The sequence below is a fragment of the Perca fluviatilis genome, chromosome 14, assembly GCF_010015445.1.
Source record: "Perca fluviatilis chromosome 14, GENO_Pfluv_1.0, whole genome shotgun sequence".
NCBI classification, from domain to species: Eukaryota; Metazoa; Chordata; class Actinopteri; order Perciformes; family Percidae; genus Perca; species Perca fluviatilis.
This window is the reverse complement of record NC_053125.1, coordinates 9,548,933-9,571,148: the sequence shown is the minus strand read 5'-3', so window position 1 is coordinate 9,571,148 and position 22,216 is coordinate 9,548,933. Positions and strand designations below refer to the sequence as shown.

At 43.2% G+C, this 22,216-nt stretch overlaps 1 protein-coding gene across 4 annotated transcripts in view; it reads right to left on the bottom strand.

Annotated features, from left to right (window-relative positions):
• nlgn2a (neuroligin 2a) overlaps nucleotides 1–22,216 on the bottom strand; it is a 202,447-nt gene that overhangs the window by 117,471 nt on the left and 62,760 nt on the right. For all 4 annotated transcript variants that reach the window (XM_039822741.1, XM_039822740.1, XM_039822742.1 and 1 more), the window contains exon 2: nucleotides 6,671–7,575. In XM_039822741.1, coding sequence (XP_039678675.1) covers nucleotides 6,671–7,178 — 508 coding nt within the window. In that variant the 5' untranslated portion in view covers nucleotides 7,179–7,575. The remainder of the gene's footprint in view (nucleotides 1–6,670; nucleotides 7,576–22,216) is intronic.

The window sequence follows — 22,216 nt, the reverse complement described above, 5'->3', positions numbered from 1 at the left end:
AATATACAAGAACTTGTGAGAAAGTATTGTGATGCCTGGTCGAAGGGGTTTTAAATCAAGCTTTTTCGAGCAAGTAGGAAAAGGACACAGTTATGAATGTAAAGAGCTAAGGCATGAGTGGACTCCACACAGCCAGTAAAGACGCTACACAGCTGGTGTTGTGGGTCTATGGTCAAGCCTTCCATGGTTTAAGTCTCACTTCTCTTATTTGATATCTCCTCGGTCCTCGGCCAAACTGGAAGTTGTTCTGGCCCTACTTCGTAAAGGCCATCTGAAAGCTCATATTCCTGCTCCAAGGAGCGAGGATGGAGGAGGGATCCCTGAGGAGCTACGAGCGAGGAAACACGAGTGCAGCCTTCCCGGAAGCCGTGCAGCTGAAAGCTATTGCTAACTCCGCCCAGCTGACAAATTCATGTGACGCTTCAGAGGAAAGGACGTCGGATCCCTCTGAAAGCACATTTCCTCGTTTCCTCTCTCCTCCCATGATTTCCTTTGTCTCTCCCATGCTTCCTCGTTGGGACGGACTAAGACGCGAGGAAGGGAAGCAAGTGGAGGAACCGTGGATGAAATTTAAGAGAACTGAGATTCTGTCACGTTCCGCTCCTGTGTCAAGTGTTAAAAGGATTCATATTTGTTTCAGAGTATTTACACAATTCCTGTTTTATTGTGAAGGTTCCCTGTTGTTTCTTGTGTTGTCTGTTTACTTCCTGTTGTTCCCATTCCCGCTGTTAGTGATTGTGTATCCCCGCCCTAATGTTTTGCACCTGTGTCTCATTGTCTTTTCTGTTTGGTGTATTTAAGTTCGGTCTTCCCCTTACCCCAGTGCGAGATCGTCTGCTTCCCCTGTGTACAGCCTTCAAGCGTTATTTCCTAGTGTTCTGAGACTTTATCTGATTGTTTATTCCTTGGTTTTGACTTCTGCCTGTGTTTGGATTTTCCCTTTGCCTGCCACTTTTGGACACTTTTGCCTGTGAGTTTATACTGACTTTTTGCAATAAACATTTGCAATTACGTACCATAGTTGTGTATTGTGGGTCCATACGTTTGTGAGCTTGATAGATTCAGCCTTAGACTTCTTCACAAACCCAAACACAGTTCCTCCTAATGCCTACCATACACTAGAAGACTTTAAAAAGACACAATCTCACATCTAAAAGACAACCATCTCGCTTGTTGGTAAAACATTTACAGCGAGTTCCCATTTAAGGGCTGCGGAGTCCACTTCCTCCGACTTATTTACCATGAAGTCTTGCTCTGTGTTAGTGGCTGCTGACTGCTGAGAGAAGCATGCGGTTTGTCTGCGGGCCTAAGGCAGCAGCAGCCGTAGCAGGCGGTCTTTCCCTCCCTTCCCCATCGTCCATCGATCCACCGTGACTCTGCAGGAGCCAGATGAAAGCCTCTCGCTATGATTTATGGGATGTCATCTCCAGGGGAACCGGTGGAGCCCCTCCCTGCATTTGGTGAAGGAGCAATCTGCCGGCGGGCAAAACCAGTTTCTCTGGGTCCTAAGGCCTGATATTCTACCACAGGTACAAGCTGGGTTTATAGTCAACACTTTATATATACACAACATTATAGTGGTATTCCAATGGCCATCAATGCATTCTTATAGAGTCCTTAGCAAAGCTAAGACAGGGCCATCCATCACAGAAAACTACTTACTGTACGATTTAAAAAAACCTGCCAAGTAAAAGGGTCACAACGAGTATTATGTATTTGCATGTATATACCGTTTGTCTTGTTTATCATAATATATAAATAATGATGCATGTGTTGAGAGCAATGTTAAAACCTAAGATTGATGAAGTAACCAAGAAATATTGCTCCAGGCTCTAAAATATTCATACAGTATACTGGAAGTAATAACATCCAAAAGCACTAAAATCCTCAAGTGCATATTTGATTTCAAGTTTCTGTTAAACCTGCAGTGTGGACTGTTGACGCATGCTTATGACGTATGCCTGATCGATCACTTTCTTTTTTTGGACTTACCTTTTATTATGTTTTTATATATATATATATATATATATATATATATATATATATATATATATATATATATATATATATATACATATACATATATCTGGAGCATTTCCCGCTATAGCTTCTTCCGCCATACTCCTAGCTGCTGCTCCCTTGCTATGGTCTCTCCCCCATTCCCGCCCCTTTTAGCTCTGGCTGGTTGACATAAAACGCATCACTTCGGGTGCGCCAGCGTGGGAACAACAGCGGCATACTGAGAATTACAGACAGCCTGGCGGTGATAGGCTTAATCTGCATTGTGTAAACTCGTTTGGCAAGGGCCTGAATGTAACGGACCATAATTAATATGTAAAAGTCCCGCACTCCAGCTTTAATCAGATAGTAACAAGTGTAATTTTGTATTATTACTGTAATAAGAGATATTAGTTATGTTCCCTTTCTTGCTTTTTTTTTTGCTCTTAAGTATTACAAATTCAGAAACAAATTTATTCATCAGTGCAACGGATTTAATGAAAAAATGACAACACATGGCTAGTTTAGCAACTTACTAAGTGCTTAAGTATTAATTAAGGAGCCATGTGTAACCACCAAATGTTAGCGCATTTGTTTATCTATGAACAAACACACATTCATGTTAGAGTGTCCCACTTTCCTCCATTTGCACTGATGGCAGCATTAGGAAGTAATTCTGCAGGCTTAATCCACTTAAAATTAGAGGAGGTTTTTAAGGATTCTATCTTAAGGGCACCCTATAAAAAAGATACAAGTATAGGCCTCGGGAGACTCTGGGATGCAGCATTCCTTTTAAAAAGTACGAAGAATAGAAGTGGGTTCAATGGCAAGAAAAGATGGGATAGGATGAGCGTGTTACCATGGGAGCATTTCAACGTTGTGTGGTGGTGAGTGTCCCCTGCGAGTTTTGATCTACTGCCCAAAAGCTTTTCCCTCTTCTTTCGCCTCTCTTCTGCTTTCCTCTTCGCCTCCCTTCCCTCCCCTCCCTCCCCTCCCAGCAGATGTAAAAAATAATGACTTCAAATCAATGCGGGAAGAGAAGCAGAGGAAAGGAGGAGCAAAGAGAAAGACAATCCTGGAGCTGTTGGAGGAGTGCTGAGGCTAGCAGTGTCATGCCTGCCCTGATCACTATAAATCTACCAGCAATGATGAAGAGGGATGAAGTTCATATGTTGCAACTACATGTTTTTTAACGTTAAGGGCCCTATCTTGCACCCAGCGCAGCGTAGCCCGACGCAAGTGTCTTTGCTAGTTTAAGACCGACGCAGTTGTTAGTATCCCGTCCAGCGGCCACGTTGTTTTAATAGAAAATGCACAGGTCTGCGCCCACCTGTGCGCCCATGGGCGTGCTGGTCTTACAGGGAGGTGTGTTCAGGTGAATTCTTGGTGTATTGCTATCTTGAGGCAGCGAGAAGTGATCGCGCCATTGACCAACAAAAACCTGGTCTAAAGTCAATAGTGCAGCATTTCATTGTTATTTTAACAGCAAATTAGTAAAATGCGCCTAGGCTCGTGCACAGCACGCGCACACTATGCTTGCTACACACACACATACACAGGGAAGCGCAACAGCATGCAAACATGCAAAAGATTACAAATAAAAACATTACGGTGCAAATCCGCCATCATAATAGCGAAGCTCCAAGGTCCAAACGCGCCTGGCTTTTAAAGGGAATGGGAGATGACCCTCTGATTGGTTTATTGCATGTTACGGCCAAAACACACCTATGAATTAATGAAGACACTAAGTACAACCCTTTTGAACCATGGACCCTTTTTTCCGCCATCAAACTAGCATACACACCCTAAACGCACCTGCGCCATGCGCTTCACGCCGTGCGCTTAGATCGTCAAAATAGGGCCCTAAGACATATTTATCCTAATTCTATATAGTTGCAATTAGGCCTGCAATTAGTCTTGCATTGCCAGACCTACCTCCACAGCGCTGTGGTCTGGCTACACCACAGATACATTCTGAGATAGGAGAAAAAAAAACGCTTAGGGTTGTTTGCATTTCTATAAACCAATCACAATCCCCTTGGGTGGTGCTAAGCTCCAAATGCAGCGACGTGGCTCACGGTGGCTTACAATTATTCCCTTAAAGTAGGGGTCTTCAACGTTTTATAAGCCAAGGAGCCCTTAACTGACAGAGAGACAGAGCAGAAACTCCTACTACATACAGTATATTGTGTATAAAATGAAGTTGCATATTAAACTGGGCCTACAGTAACATGTAGGGCGGCCTATAGTATACATTCCTTTTTAGTGCATAGACTACTACGCTATTGAAATAATGATTGTTGGCATGATTTTATAAATTCATGTTTTAATGTTAAACATTCTGTACATGTGGCACACTGAATCCTAATGGGCCAGTAAGCCTATAGGTAAGGTAGTCAATGTTTTTTTTTCCACAAATTGCTAATAATATGTTGGATTAATGTTAAAATAAAAATTAACAATAATTTGGTGCTGCCCCCCATGCACATTCAATCAGAGAATTTTTCTCTTTCTCTTTTTCTTCATCACATTGTCCCACACCTGGGGACACAGAACAGTAGGGGCAAAATGTATTTAAGCCCAGTTATGTTTGCTGTTTAAAATACTCAAAGTGCAGGATTTTTTTCATCAAAAATTTGTCAAACCGAATGAATCGATCATCAAAATAGTTCATTCAATAGTTGACAACTAATCGATTAATCTTTGCAGCTCTAGCTGCAATCTCGGTATTATATACAGTCACTATTTTACACCTATGTGACATTTCCATTGAGTGCACTGTACAGCAATGGGACAGTGTGTAAGCAGTGAGTAGCTGGGAGTGTGAGTATATCTCTCTGTAAATTTCCATCACGTCGTACATCTCACACAAAAAAAAACAAGAGGAAAAAAAACAAGCCGTGCGACAGTGTGAAATGACTCAAGACCTGATGTATAGTGTTCTATATGCGCCCGAGGAGCTATAAGTGGCAATGACGGGTGGGGTGTTGAGGGCTGAGGCTGAAGTGTCGGAGTGGAGAGGCGGAAGGAAGGACGGACGGAAGAAAGGCTGTTGAGCTGTGAGGGGCTAAAAAAAAAAAGTCCAGTCAAGTGATGGAAGTGCTGACAGGGACGGTGGAAATCAGTGCCTCATCACTATACTGACATATACATCAATGTGCACATACAGACAGCAGGAGAGACTTTGATGAATACAAACATGAAGGCACATATACACACACACACACACACGCACACACAACACAGTGATATTGATACTGTCAAAGCAGACGATGGGGGATTCTTTTCTAGTTGAATTTTTATGTTTAAACGGTGTGTGTATGTGCTGATGAAAAAAAACACACTTTTTGTCCACACTACACCGATTGTGTTAGTGAAGTAAGTAGCTTTTCTGAAGACCTCCAGTTGTTTGAGGTCAAACCAAGAAACACTTTGCACCTGGGAAACTCTGACCAACCTGATTCCTACAGCCTTCTCTCTTTTTTTTGAAAGGTGCTGGCTTTGTGCAGCTTATAACAGAAATGAAAAGACAAATGTCAAACACGTCTTGCAATACCCTGGGCAAGGAAAGTGAGAGAGATAGGTGATGGAAATCTCTGCTCTTCATATCACACCTGCCGACAAAATGGAAATATTTCTCTTTTATTGCTCGCTCATCTAATAGTGCCCGGGCAGGCAAAAACATCTGCAGAAAGATGTGAGTTGAAAGAAGAGGGTTCTTGATGGAAAAAAAGGGAGAAAATTCAAATGTCACCTAATCCTTTTCTCATAAAGTACCAGGAAAGGGATTCAGTCCCGGCCCTTTGTTCTCTTGCTTTGTAACACCTTGAATGGGATGTTCTGTAAAACCACAGTAGGGTAATTGAAAAGGTATTTTGACCCTCCATGGACATTTGACCCTTGTGCATATTGTTTCTTGCCCCCCCCAACACACACATATGCAATATTTATAATGTTTAAAGTGCATGAACCTGGAAAAGAATCGTAACATTCACAAGAGTTTTCCACATTAAGTTGACTTCCCTAGGCTCCTCTCCCTAATTGACCGTTCGCTAAGCCCCTACCCTGAAAAGCGATTGTCAAATCATAGCGTAGCAACTGTAACTAGGCACGGCAGGCCTGGTCGAGCTTTGAATTTCTCTGCATGTTGAAGCGGTGCAGTAAGAGCCACACTCTGTATAGGAAGAGTGTGGTATAGGATAGGAGGGATAGGTAGCTTTCGCCCTCGATGTTTGCACACAACATTTTTTTTTTATGTAGCCATCAAGTGAATATTTGACACCCCCCCCCTCCCTCCCCCCCGCGTCAGCCAGTCGTTTCCAACCAGCTCATGAAGGTAATATCTGCCAGCTTCATTTCAGCTGAAAAAAAGAGACAGTCGGTGCCTAGAAATGAGAAGAGAACAATTTCAACAAATCTGAACGACCCATTGTTGTTAGAAGGACAGGATTTAAGGAACATATTTCCAGTGATGAATCGGCCCCCGTATTCATTTTAAACTATAATATGTACTGGGTGAGTATGGGATATGTACTATGTGAGCTTGACGGGCAAAGCAAGAGTCACTAAGGGGACTGGGGCTTAGCAAACAGTCAATTATCTCTTAAGTCTTCCCATTAAATCCCTCATCTCCCAGCCTCCCCCAAACCTTCATTCAATACTGTCCACTCACCATCCTCCGTGGGCACGTAGACATTGAGGTAGAGGCAGTCCTCGCTCTGGTTCTGGATGTAACCCGCCGCCACGTCCAGGTTGTCTGTGAACCACACGGGCAGCATAATCTCCGGCAGCACGCCGTGGACGTTCTGAGGGCACACGGGGGCGAACTGCGTGGCGTTGCGGATCTCCTGCCAGGATCCCGGGGCTTCGGGCGGCTGAAAGCGGCGGTCGCCGATGGGCGCCGTGGCGTAGGGGACGCCCAGGTACTGCTCCACGGGGCCCAGGATCTCGTTGTTTAAGTCCTTCTTGATGCCTCGGATCTTGCCGTAGTTGGTGGTGACTATGGGGTGTTTGGAAGGGTCTATCTTCTGGCTCGAGGCCAGGCTGAAGAGGAGGATGAGGCCTAGCGCACCCATTAGGCACCAGTCTGTCATGAGACTAAGGGGCCGCGTCCTGGACAACAAACCCCGCCGCCTTTGTTTACTCAGAGCAAGTGGAAGGGGGTACATGACTGGATTCATACTGTTCAGCCACCTGCTTCTAGTCTGTTTTGGAGCACTTCAGTCTTATTTTTTGGGAGAGAATAGGGATTATGACCAACACTCTGGAAGGTAAAGCATAAGAGGGGGATTAAAAACAAAAGCAGGCAGACCCTGAAAGACTAAAAGGAGCTTTTACGGAGGTCTGATCAAGAGCGAAGGTGAGATGGAAGGCAAAGCAGTTGCTGGGGGAAAGAAGGGTCCTTGGGGTGCTGGAGAAAAGGAGGCCGGGCCCCTCGGTGTGGGACGTCAGGTCAGTGTTGATTCTGAGCAACAAGGAGCCGAAACGCTTCCCCAGCCATGGTTCTGTTGCGTTCCATCCCTATTGGTCTTCTATCATCCAGATCATTTGATTGACGTTTCTTACAGCCACTGAATTCTGCAGCATGAGAAAGGGGGAAGGGGAGGGAAGAGATATAAAGGACAGCGACACATACAGAGAGAAAACAATTAAATAAAAACAGAAAGAGAGAGGGGGGGAGGCAAAGAGGGGGTGTGGGAGAGAGAAAAATGAGAGATTATTATTTATCTGAAGCAGAAATATATTCCATTAAATGTCGTCAGCGCAACACTTCCTCTTCAACTGTTGCCGAGTGAATATTTCCTGAAATGAAAGCGGTGAAATGAACAGTATTGTTGAGATAAAGAAAAAACTAAAAAAATGGACTCATTTTGGGATCATTTTGGGATCATTTCATGCGGTCATCAACGTGTTTCGCTTCACATCATTACATCACAGATGGAAAAAGTGCAGTTCTCCGGCGTGTAGGGGAACTCAGGAAATGCAATCTTTGTGACCGCATTCTAGCTCGCCTGGTTTTTGCAAGATTATCTAACCCGTGGAAATCCTCATGTTCTCTATACTCCATGTATTGAGTGCACATTTCTACACAACCCTCCCTATCTATTATGCATGAAAACCCTAAACTGTCCTGGTCTGACCTGCATCCCGAATCCCGCCGGGTGAACTGTGTTTAACCTGCCAGCTTAGCCCTAACACATCTCTGCAGATAACGTAGTGCAGCTGATGTAGTCACACCGCTATCATCAAGTCTTCCTCTAACAACACTGCGACTGATGCCTCAATATTTGTGGTTATTAATTTCCTAAAGGCTTCAGTGCTGGTTCTGGAGATAAAAAAAAAAAAAAAAGTACAGGAGAAAGCGTAGCGTCCAAGCAGAGTAGAGGCTAGAGATTAGGGTGAGCCTTTCACTGCCCAGTAGGGTCAAAAGTCAATAATGTGCGCCTGTAAGCAGCTTATAACAACCCGGGACACTTTTGGGCTACATGCAGAGCACAGAGACACACACAGTAAGCCTTAATTGACCCACACATGAATGAGTGTCCACACACTGTATACTCATTCATGTAATCTAATGTGAAAATGGGCAAATCCTCATGTAACAGACCCAGTCAGAAATGCACGAGGCATGGATGAGATTATACCGTCACAACATTGTTGGGTGGTGTTATGTAATGGTAAGAGCAGTAATGAAGACTGTACAGGAAAAACAAAGGAATCTCTTTTATGTTCACACACCGACACACACACACACACACACTCTATTTGTGTCTTATCTGATTTTTAAAATTCACCGTTACCTCTTTCTCTCTTTCACGCTCTCTCTTGCTTTATCACCATGCCATAATTGTCCCATTTAAAGTCATCATTACCGTATTATTGCATCGCCTGCACCCACTGAAGCGCCTCTGTGTTTTTTTGTTGTCTTTTTTTTCCTATTCTCCCACTGCCAATAAAGCCATTTGAATTTGAAAGTATGGGAGTTGAGTGCCCTGAGGCAAGACGGCAGATAATTAGAGTATATAGGCTGATGAGCAGGCGAGCGCTCTCACTCACACTGATGTAAGACATACAAATAAGAAGGCTCATTCATGTAATAATAAAGGTTCTTATGTACCGTACAACAAGCTATTTGAGGGGACGATGTGCTTGCGGGATGGGGTGTGGTAAAAACACATTTGCGTCCTCTCAGAAAGCTGTAATTTCCAGAGAGTCCGTAAAATCTGCAATCTTTTGTCATCATTGTCTTCTTTTGGTACAGTGCGTTCAGCCTAAATATATTGGTGCCCGCGTTTTGTTCCTCTCAGTGTGGACTTTGTTGTTCTACCCACGCGCCCATGTGTGAGTGTGTGTCTGCGAGCGTACCCCCTCACAGTGAAAGCGGGCAGCAAGATGTGTGCTCTAATTAAACCACAGAGAGTCTAGAGGCCGGCCGGCTTTGCGCGCAGGGACGAGCGCTCCACCCACCCACACACACATTTACCATTAAACTTTCATCCTTCAAAACACATAAAAGAGACTGGGAGATAGAAGGCCAGAGATGAAGGCAGAGAAATAAAGGAGCAGGGATAGCGAGAGACAAATCAGAGATGAGAAGTGAGAATGTAGATGGAGAGGAAACAGGTCCTGGTGTTAATGAAAAGCTCATCTCTGGTGAGTAGAGGCCCTTCACAGTCTTTGAATAAGAGCCACATGTGGCGCTGCTTCACTGACCCTGGGGCCACTTAGAGAAGTGGACATCTAAAAGATTCCCATCCTAAGGCCCACGCAGGGGGCCAACTGGATTGCTCTCGCCCTAAACCTGCACCTCAAGCCTGGGCAGGCACAGAGGGCAGCAGAAGCCCACACAAGCCAGAATCCTTGGGAAAAATCCAAGGCCCTGGCAGGCGTGAGTGTGCCTGGAGGGACCTTCCGATTTTCGGGGGTGCATCTGAGTGTTTAATTGCTAATTGGCTCAATTAGAAGGCCTAATTAGTCCAGCTTCGCTGTGAGCAGTAGGGGAGCTTAAGTGATTGATGAAGCAGAGATGGAGAGACAAAGTGGGGACTGATGGGAGAAGAGCTGAGCATGGACACTCCATACAGACATACAGGACAGATACAGTATATACACTGGAGTGTGTGCGGTATTTGGCGTGCAAGTAGCATACACTATCACACTGACAGACAAAGATTTAAAGGCACGGGTTCTCCCGAAACACTGCTTCTCTGGGCATTTCGCGCAGCACTATCTCACACATGCACACTCATCCATGTCAACACGAGAATGTTTTTCCTCAAAAACAGAGAGAAAAGGAGAGAGAAGGGGGGGGGACACCACATGAGTCGTTCAGTGGCAGACCATCAGTGTAAACCTCATCTTTCCCTGCACCCGCCCTCTCTCACTCAGTGTATCTCATCTAAATGTGCTCCACCGAAAAACCTCTGGAGGACAAAGCAATACAAAGGATTCTATTTTCAATTTTTTTTTCACCAAGCCCATTTACTGCAGGCCGTGCTGCTACAGGGCTGGGTGACGCTGTACACGACTGAGGATGAGCACAAAAAGATGCAAAACAATGGTGAAAATCTTTTCCATGACCAAACATTATTCAAATTGGGTACAAACTGGGCCTTTAGCAAACATTTCTATCCACAGCAACGCACAATCTGCAAGCAGCGAGGTGTCCGGCGCCATGTTTAAGGACACTCAAACCTGCAAGCTCTTGCTCTCATAGACCGCTGTGCCGTTCATCACTTAGAGACGGTGTGGTCAAACTAGGACCTAAGGCTGTTGGCCAGAACCCAACCTGTTAGACACTTTAATCTGCCACACAAAACTCTAAGTGATACAATTATGTTGCTTAATTTGTTAACCTGAAATGTCTCCCGTCTGCTGACAAATTCCAATAGACGGTTGCGGTAATTGTCTTATTATTAGGCCCAAGGCTAGGCTATAACAATGTCACCATTGCTCAGTACAGTCAATATCCACTCTGCTGCTGCAAAAAAAGAAAAGAATGCTGTGTAAAAGAGGAGAATTCTGAGCATACAACGCAGAATGGACAGCTAAAGACTTCTCAGTGAGGTGGAGAAGAAAGCAGAATGACTGATCCGTCAGAATCTGTTGAAGAGTACAACATCAGACACCATTTTCCCGGCACCTAAACTAAAAGGGAAATAGGGAGCTTAATGTCTGATATATGTCTGAACTCCTTTATTTTAATTGCTTTAGATATACTTAAAGGAATAGCTCGGCATTTTGGGAAACTCTTGCTCCATTTTTTTGCAGAGGGGCAGATTAGAAGATATTACTGTTGTATCCGTATGATTAATATGCGCTCAGCCAAGAAACAGTGCAGCATATAACCACCAGAAAAACCGCAATATGTCTTTTCTACACTTATCACACAGATATGAAATGTTAACAGTGAGCTTTAGAGGTGCTGGTAGGTGGGTTTTGTTACCTTTGGAAATCCCCTGTTCCAGTGTTTATGCTAAGCTAAGATAAACTAGCTGTCAAACTTATTTGGCCACTAGGGGCAGGGGAAACAATCTATGAGCACAGCATTGACATATTATCATCAGTTGATATGGCAACGTTGTTAGCAAACAGTAGCCTAATTACTAGGGCTGGGTATAGGTACTTAATACCTTTAAAGCTTCAGTGCGTAACTTTTTCATATGAATGAACATCTGTTACATTTAAGCCATCGGCTTCAGAAATCTCTCCCTGTATTTCTCAGCATGTCTGTGTTTAGAAATTGTTGTCGTCCGGCGACTTATGCGTGCAGAAACTCAAGTTTTTTTTTTTAAATCCTTCGTGTCCTCCTTGGCTACTAGCAACTGCGTGGAGGGGGAGGGGGGGCATGCATGATCACAGAAGGCTTGTGTCATGTGAATGCATCAACAGTGGTGTTGTTATTACTTAGAATTCCTCGTGGGGGGCGATAGAAACTATGCACTATAGCTTTAAGGTATCGACCGAAATATCCCAGTCGCAAGTAGTATCAAAATGTTGCCAGCCAAACAATAAATTAATTTGATCCTTCTTGTACCCAGGTTTAGAAAAAAAGACTATTTGTATGGTTTGGTCAAAGCCAATCACTGCAAGCGTTCTTCAATTTAATATGACGTGTGATTGGCCCACTACCGGAGCAGCTAGCAACTCAATGCTTCCATTCACATGATGGTTATCGAATGATAATAAAGGTATCAAAGGAAGTACTCTATTGGTATCTGTATCACCCTAAGAATAACACATCCAGATAGACAGATATTAGAGGTACATGAATATCAATCTCCTCATGTATCTCTCGTCAAATCGAAAAGGCATTTTACACAAAATGTCGAACTATTTCTTTAAAGTGAAGGAACATGAAACACACTGCTCAACGTGATACTCCTTTCTTTGCAGCGAGGGAATAATGCGGGGTTAGATTAAGTTGACACAGTTTTGAAGAAGTGAATCCGCTGTGGGGTAGTGTAACAACAAACGGGTCATCAAACCTATTAAAGGGATATCACCTTTCGGTGAAAACACAAGACAGAGTAAAACAAGTCAAACCTGAAAATGGAGGAAGTAGCATTGATCAGGAAGCACTGTGAGGAGGGCCGTGTTGAAGCTTTGCCATTCTGTCAATGTGTTGGTGACACATTATGTATGATAATTATGATATAAACGTTGCAGTAACACAGACTATGTCTTGAAACATCTAATTGACAGTACCAGCAAAAATAGACTGTTCTAAGTTTTAGAATATTCTGCATAATAGATAATGGATAATTGCATTACACTTTGCAGGTGTTTTTTTGTTTGTTTTTTGCCTTTCTCTTGCGTATGTGTGAACATTTTCTCCCTCATTAATTACAACATGGTCTCGCCAGAGATCATATTCCACAAATTATTAATTGTCCTTTATTCTGCGGATCTCTACTTCAAAACTGACACCAGACTTTGATGTTGTTGCCATGACATGGAGAGCTGCTTCACTGCTCATATTAAAGAAAATAATGAGATAAAGTGCTTATGATTCCATGTTTTTTAACAGCAGGCCCACTTTGTTATCTTTAATTGCTGTGAGGAGTGTTCTGCACCACTTTAATGTGCTGTGACAAAGGCTTCCTCCAATTAACCTGCTGTTAATCTTCCATGTGAAGGCCATGTCTCTGCTCAGGGTGACTGCAGTGTGATCACTGAGTGTGATTGAAACTGCACCTCATTTGGGAGGAAATAAGCATTGTTCCTTTATGTTTCAAAAGCCTGTGTGTGGATTTAAATTAGATGAAGTTGTGTAATTAACTCGTGTATAAATCAAACAGGAAATGGTGATTTTGTGGAACATGGTTTGATGCTTGAGCCTTTTCATATCCTACTATACTCGTTTATGTTTTGCATTTGGCTCTTCTGCTGGACTTTACAACAAAGTAAGACGTGGTTCATGAGTGCCGGTAGCGATATTAACACACTAAAGATAAACCTTCTTTTCATTCAACAAAAGAAGCAAACTTTCTCAAATCTTAAATGCTGCCCTAACACAGCAGAATTACAAGACCAAGGTTGAATTAAAATCGTCTAAAAGTGGCAAGAGTTTTGATTTGAATTAAGAAGCATTTGATTAAAGAATAAGTAAAGACAAGTACAAATCAGATCAGAGATCAAGGTTTTCACAGATCCAAAACAGACTCTTGGAAAAAAACTACCAGAACCTGAACATTAATGTTGACAAAAATGAGACTCAATCCGAATGGGACCCGAGGACCTGTGTGAAGCCCAAGTAACCCAAGACGGGACGAATCATAATTTGCCCCCAAAAAACAAAAAACAAATAACAATACTAATGCCTACTGTATTGGACCAAGATCCAAAACAGACCCATGGAAAATCTACCCAAACTCAACCTACAACATTACTTTTTTTTTTAAAAAGGGACCAAAGGACCGTCAGAACCAGACAGAAATATACCCAAAGAAAAATAGACCTAACCCAAAATACAGTGGACCCAAACACAACTTATAACAGAACACTCCATGATTTAATAAGCAGCCCTGGTCGGAAAAAAAAGGGACCAATATAAATTCATCACTTCAGAGAACGCGTGTTTCTCTTGCAATGATTATTATTGGTGACACACCAACACATTCTACTCACATCGCGTCAAAAAGCGACGCTTGGTCGGGTGCCTTTGGCGTTTGTAATTGACGTACGAAGTCTTTGTTAGCGTCATATTTAGACACTCTGGTTCGGGACTCACTATTTGACGCTACGCACTTGACGCTCTCGGGACTCGCGTCTAGCCTTTGGCGTGATATTTAGACGCGCTTGGTCGGGACTCAAGGTGTCACTTTTGGACGCTCTGGGTCCTGTGGTTTTTGACCCATCCACCACCACAACCAACCTCACTACACAGATTATCGGTCTTTCACACTACTCCCTACAGTTGACTCTCTTAATTCTATGTCATCTAACAGTGCATCCCACACAGACGCTAAAGGGGGATTTTTGCGTCGGTATCTGACACTAAGTGTATTTTACGAGTTGGGAGTGAGAACAGGTTGGACACACCATTTGATCAGAGTTGTTAACTCAGGTCCAACCTGGACCCAGTTACACTGAACACATTTTGGACTCACATCCTTGGTCTTTCAGTTACAGGGAACCAGGAGGACCAGTGAAGACTATACCAAACCTTCAGTGACAACTTACTTGACAATACTCTGTGCTACTGATACATTTTTGTCGGTAAGGTAACATATCATGCTGTACTCTTGTCTGCTGTCTGTTTGTCTCAATACATACATGGTTTGTGGCTCTTTTGCTCAAATGTTTCCCCAGTTTTCCTCCAGTGGACAAATCAGCCTGGAGATCGCAGTCTCAGAATCGAATCCATCACCATTCTGCCACATAGCTTACCGAGCACAATCTAAATCCCACCAAAACCAATTCCACCCAATTCTACTCCAATACAGCCGCAGAACCACCCACTAAGTCCTCGCCTGTAATTGCTTGCCACCTCTCCCTCCGTTTTGTGTTTCCAGTCAGTCTGTCAGTGCACTGGGTTCAACTTAATGATAGATAATAACCTGACTTCGCCAGCCTGGTGGTGCAGGAATTCAGTGCTTGAAGGGTGCTGGACGGATGAGGTCCAGAGCAACTGCCTTATCTTGAGGGTCAGGAGGAAGAAAGACAGACCGGCAGACAAATGAAGACAAATCAAAGCAGTTGCATGAACAAAGTGCCTGCACATTTACCATGTCAGCCAAGCACGAACACACAATTGCACCCACGCACACAAATACATTAGGCTCATTATCATCTCAAGGCGTTCAAGGTCTGACAGTATTTGAATAAGCTCATTTGTTTTTACATTTGCTAATTATTACATCAAGGCTGAGACATGAAAATTGGACATTTGAACGTCAATATGTCCATGTGACTGTGTGTACATTTGTCCGTATGCACTTTTCCGAGTATTGATATATTTACGCAAAAATGTGATGTTGTTTGGAGTTTGTCCGTATGTCCGTGCTGTCGGTGTGTGTGCGCTTTTCTCTGCGTGACAGCAGTTTGATGTGTTGATCGCAAAGTAATTTTGAGGGCATGGTAGAGTGGATGCTGAGTGGTTGAATAGAAAAAGGGCCATTTTATCTCTGCAGATGCCACATTAATGCCAAGAGATGGGGCGAACATAAGTGTGTGTGTGTGTGTGTGTGTGTGTGTGTGTGTGTGTGTGTGTGTGTGTGTGTGTGTGTGTGTGTGTGTGTGTGTGTGTGTGTTTGTATGTTTTCCGTCATGCTGACAGCCTCTGTATGGGCTCCGAATAGAAAAGAGCCGGCGGCCAGGTCAGTGCTCACTCTGGCTCCTGTTAATGCCTTATTTTTTATTATTTTTCAGCCCTCCATCTCTCTCTCACTCGGGCCAGAATTCAACACATAGCTGAAGGGAGGATATATGTTAGGAAGATGGAGACATATAAAGAGCAGACCAATCAACTAACATTGAGCAACATTGTTAGGTCATGGCGGTTATAAGCCTTTTGTTTTTATTTATTTTATTTGTTTGAATATCACATATCATGACCCCTCCAAAGTTGGAGGCAGCTCACCATCACACATTATACATAAGTCAATAGTGTCAATGCATATTTTAATACAAATTTCAAGCCACATTTCCTAGACTAATTTGCTGGAAGATTATTGTGTTGTAGTCCTTAGCAAAACCACAATTTCAATGAGTTTATATGGATGTTTAGATTGTTCAGATTCTGCAGTCCCCATTCTGACAGTGAGAAGAAACGCTAGTCTGAAATGATATTCCACTAATGTGTGGAGTAACTAAGCTCTACCCGGCCTTATTCCGTGGAATTTTCTAGCTTATAAAGAAACAAACATGCATGATTATTTTATTGTTATCAATCAAAATACGTAATTCAATAAAACATCTAAAACATATGAAGTAATTTCAATGAAATCCTATACTTTGAAGCCAGGTAATGTCATTATGCATGCATCTAGGTTTTCAATGGCATGTAAGGATTTCATGGAGATACACGTATACATTTTCCTTTCCATTTGATCTAAAGTTAAGTGAAGCTTATTATTGATACAGCTGATTTTCAGGTGAGAAGATAAGCATCTCTTAAAAGATCAACCCGCTCTTCATCCCACTCCTATAACACATAATACTTAGGATGGATAGTTTTTTTCAAAGTATGAAAAATCAACGCAGCAGGACCAGAGATATTTAGTCCTTGCCCTGATAGTAGTGTCTAATGTAGCCTTGAGCAGCTAGCCTCGAGCAAAAATGAGGTGGTTACAGAGGTCTGGTGAGATCACTTCTTTCTAAAGCGTGATTTATGCTTCTGCGTAAAAACTACGCAGTGGCTACGTACGTAGGTGCATGGAGACCTACGCCGGACCCTACGAAGTCGCCTGATGTGCACCTCCCGAAAAATGTAACTACAAGTCGCGGCGACGCACGTCGCTCGGCAGTGGCTGGGTAGCGTAGCATTTCCCACAGACTCATTTCCCGGTTCTCCTTCTCCATAAACAACATGAAATCAAGGAGAGGGTTAATTTTTCCTGCTACAGATTTGCTACAGACCCCCCTACACACACACACACACACACACGCCGGCCCTGCTATTCTCTTAAAGAGATCGACGCACACACCAACGCACAAGTATAAACTTCAGGTCACTTACGTCGGCTATACGGCGAAAGCTCTGCGTGGAGCCTCTACAGATTTGTTTCAATTTCAAACTTGTCTTTAACCTTAGCTAAATGCAACATTTTTTTTATTTATTTATTTTTTTTTTTACACACGGCTGTACCTCTTTTAAACAGATGTGTAAAATCAAAGGAGTTCCCCTTTACAATTGGGCAGTCTTTTTTTCAAGACGTGTGTTTTAAATGCACTTTGATGACTATATTTCAACTTGTAGCGGGTTTTATGGGGGCAGAGGACAAATTTATAAATAAAGTGGCTATAAAAAAATTACATTATTTACATGACAGCGTTATTGCGGGGATTTACATGTGAGATACCACCGCAGTAAAGGCAGCCCGACAACAACAAATGAGTCTATATGCATAAATATGTTACACACACTTCAGAACATACGAAACCATAAAACCTTTCTGCCATGTTGAAGAAATCACATCGAACTTTACTAAATCTATTCAGCCTTTCTCTCTTTATACATTGTGCATTGTCTTCCCTCCCTCCCCAGACTCTATTCACACATTATGGAGGCTGACAGTGGAGGAGAGAATGGGCTGACAATACAGACAAAATGGGAGGATGCAGAGACAGAGGGAGGGCTAGACAGAGCAGGAGGAGAGTGTAGGGGCTGTCAGTGAACTTGTTGACAACACAGGGATGTACACGCAGAGACATCAGTGTTGGGTAGTGGCGGTGTGAGCAGGAAGTGTGTACACGTGTGTACACGTGTGTGTGTGTGTGTGTGTGTGTGTGTGTGTGTGTGTGTGTGTGTGTGTGTGTGTGTGCGTGTGGAGGAGTGTGTGTTGGGGTTGCGGACCGCTGGAGCGCAAAATTGGAAACAATGTGTCGGCAAGAGTTAAAAGCAAATATTTACAGGGCTTTAATTTGCATTGGGAGCAGTGAGTTTCCGGTGTGGGTCAGTGGGTCTATGGCAGAGCTGAGGAACACGGAGGGGGCATGGGTGGTAATTAGACAGACAGTGGTAGATTAATCACAGGCTGACAGCACCGCCTCGCAGCCACACACAGACACATTCACAAGCTGTACGCAGCGCCATCACTTAGTTTGGCTCGTTCGGCAAAAATACTCGGGACGTTTTCCTCTCACCCAGAGAGGGTGAGTGTATCCAGCTTTGACGAGCATACTGACGAGCTTTCGCACTTATTTCTCTGCTAGTTCTTAAAACACACACACACACACACACACTCACTCACTCACTCACTCACTCACTCACTCACACACACACACGTACAGATTGCCCTGCCGTCGTGCTCTGATTACCTGCTTCTCCCTCTTCCTCTGTCTCCTCTATAAATCACTCGCTCTAAATTCCCCCTCCCTCCTCTCGCTTTAGGACAGCTCCCTGAGCCGTTAACAACTCCCCCACCCCCCCACCCCTGCCCAAAGATCCTCCAGGGGGAGCGTCCAGGAGAGGCAAAGGACAGAGTGGTCTTGCCCCAGGGGAAGAGCTCTATTGTAGGCTGGAGGACGGTGCGAGTAGGGGGGAGATGTAGTAGTTGGCAGAGAGCGCTGCCATCAAACATGTTCCATGTATCATCAATATTTTAGTGGTTAAGTGGTTTTGACCTTGGATCAGAGTACTTATACCACACTATGGGGGAGACAAGCAGAGTTTTACAACTTTTAAGAGTTTCTTGCAGTGGTGAATGAATTGTATTGAAATAAAAAAAAAAAAAAATCTTTTTAAGACAATTTTTGGGGTATTTTAGGCCCTTATTACATAGGACAGCTGAATATGTGAAAGGGGAGAGAGAGGGGGGGAACGACATGCAACAAAGGGCCTCAGGTCGGAGTCGACATGCGGCTGCTGCGACAAGGACTGAGCCTTTGTACATGGGGCGAACGCTCTACCAGGTGAGCTATCCAGGTGCCCCGCTGAAATCTATTTTAAAAGGTCTAGTCTACGTGATCAAAAACCTACTTCATCTTTAGTTTGTTACAGAAAGGGACTTCTATTAATAGTGAAACACCATCAAACACTGGGTTCTACTGTACATCGCCCATGATATGTCTGACTACTGAACAGGTTTTAATTAAAGCAATAATGTTAAAGTCGTTTTGTAAAGAAAAGTTCCTTTAACTCACAGAACCTAAAGGCAATTGGTTTCGATGACTGTTGTAATACAGATTCAAAGGCTTACAAGCCATTTTGGCCATGTTTTACAGTAGGCCTACTCTGGTCAGTAAACGCCTAGTCACATTTTTACTTGATCCCTGCCAGCAAATCCACTGATTGCAGAGTCTCCAGCAAGGCTCGTTGGTCGCCAACAGGAGTAGTTCACTAGCCTGGGAAAACCCTGACGAACTTCCGGCAAATTTGAGATTTGCTCTGCAAGTCAGTCTGGCCAAGAGCCCGTTCAAGCCCAATTCCAATGTTTCCAAATCGAGGCACCAATCACAACCGTTGAGGAGGGCTTAACACGATGACGATAGTGCAGCGACGGCAAGCAGCTTTTTGTTTACATTCAACGTGACGGCCACCGGAACGCAGCAACCCGTTGATGCTGCTGTCGCTGCTACGTCACCCGGATCGTTGGTCTGATTGGTTGAAGGACTATCCAATTGCGCCCAGAGGCATTTGAGCGGCATCCGTTGGTGACACCCCTTTTGAAATGGTCTGTGAATGAACCTTGCCCAGACCCACTCTCAGTTACAACTGAGGAGGGTCTGGTGTCAACCAGGCTAGTAGCTCACCAACTAGCCCTTCAAGTATAGTCCCTAGCTTCTAGAGCCAAATATTTAGCAAAAATGTTTTAATCTAAAACTAACTAACTAGCCTAACCGTCAATAATGTACTGTGATGTATATAAATGTAGACCAAGACCTTAAATGGGGGTAAATGGAGGGTCACTTTTAAACTGGGTGAGTGGGACGCACCAATGCACCAACGGATTTAGCCCAAGGCAACATGGGGCACAGTTTCACAAAATGGCTACACCGTGTTTGTGAGACGGGGTGAATGGGGTGCAATTGAGTAAACGAATGCTGCTGAAGGGTAACTGACACATAAAGAGCAACAGAAGCAGAACGTAGGGTACATAAGGACAAATGTTCCCCAAGCCAGGCTAAAGTAAAGCTGATGAATGTCAGTCGTAGCTTACAGCCAAGCAGAAACACTTTGTTTACAGTTAGACAGGGATTTGCGACCTGGGACAGATAAAAGCTTTCCATTAAAATATTGACTTAGAGGATAAGGAAGGTAGGAGAAGCTGTGTAAAGTGACAGAAATCTGCAATTTTCCAACTGAGATGCCATCAACGCTCGAAAGAAAATAGATATTAAGACATCAACGGATAAACTGAAAGTGTAATCTGAATTTGCAGAGTGCAACACAGCAAATAAGGAGACGATAGCTGTCCTCAAACTAATGCCCCAACACAAGTTATTTTTGTTGCTCCATCATTAAAAGAAATGGTATTGTTGAAGCCTTTTTGACACTTGTTAACTAGTATGTTAAAGAAATGAATAAGACTGGGCGAGCTGCTGCTGGTGAACTTCATTAGAGGCCATGTTGACTCACCGTTATGTTGTACTGTTGTGACAATATTAGTGTCTATACTGGCTATAAGTGTTTTTTTATGTAAAGCACTTTGAGTTCATGTGTAATGAAAGTTGCTTTATAAATACCACTGCCATTGACATAAGGTATGTTGCTCGTAATATTTGCGTGAGCCAGTAGGGCACGATTTCTTTCAATATAAATATTAATGTTTTCTATTCATCTAGCAAGACTTAAACTCCTTAACAAACTCTTACGCAGCCTGAAACATTATTCAAACCCAAAGAACTTTATTTGAAATTCTAAAAGAGATCAAAACATTTCCAAAGATACCAAATATGTAGAATTTTGGATATCTAGAATATATTTATTTCATGAAATGGTGCAGCCATAAAAGTCTTGGGAGTCTTGAGTTTGAATATTTCATTCAGTGTAGACATCATAGCTTTAATGAATATAGAACATATCTAAAATAGTGTGGAAAAAAGGCAATTTTAACAACCATTACTCAACCATGTACTCTTCAGTGAATTTTATATTTGTAGTACAGTATTGGTCCGAATATAAGACGACCCTGATTATAATACGACTAGCTAACTTCCGACTTTTAGGCTTTTTTTTGTAGCTGGATAGATCATTTGTTGCGTTCATAAATATGAACGTGGATAACGTTAGTGATAGTGAGATGCTTGCTACAGTTACACTTCTAGTGATGAATCGGTGAAAACAGAAGAGAAAACACGGTGTATTTCTCTGATTCACAGCTTTGTTCTAACGCTGCTGGGCGCTCTCTCTCTCTTCCGTCTCTCTCTATGTGGCTTGACCATATAACAGGTTGAGGGTTCCGTCTAAAACTTGTCCACAATAAAATGGATTATGGATCATTTCTATGGTTTATAGCTGACTTCTCTATTGGCTGTTGAAACAGGTGACGTCCCTTATGTTCTAAAACCAACCTCTGCCACTTGAACAGCTGAAGGTCTAGATCCCGATTATAAGACGACACCACTTTGACGTCTTTCCAGGAGAAAAATTTGGACCAATACAGTATTACAGTGCAGATCCAAGGTAAGTAGGTGTACCTTTCGGATATGTATTCTTGTTACAGTACAGTAAGGTTAAGGATAAATTCTAGTAAAGACACTAAGGGCCCTATCTTGCACCCGGCGCAGCGCAGCGCAAAGCCCGACGCAAGTGTCTTTGCTAGTTTAAGACCGACGCAGTTGTAAATTTCCCGTCCAGTGCCCACGTCGCCCAAATAGCAAATGCACAGGTCTGCTCACATCTTTGCGCCCATGGGCGTGCTGGTCCTACGGGGAGGTGTGTTCAGGTGAATTCTTGACGTATTGCTATCTTAAGGCAGCAGGAAGCGATCGCGCCATTAACCAACAAAAACCTGGTCTAAAGTCAATAGCTCAGCACTTCATTGTTATTTTAACAGCAATTTAGTAAGGCTTATGCACAGCGTGCGCACACTTTGTCACACACTCTGATTGG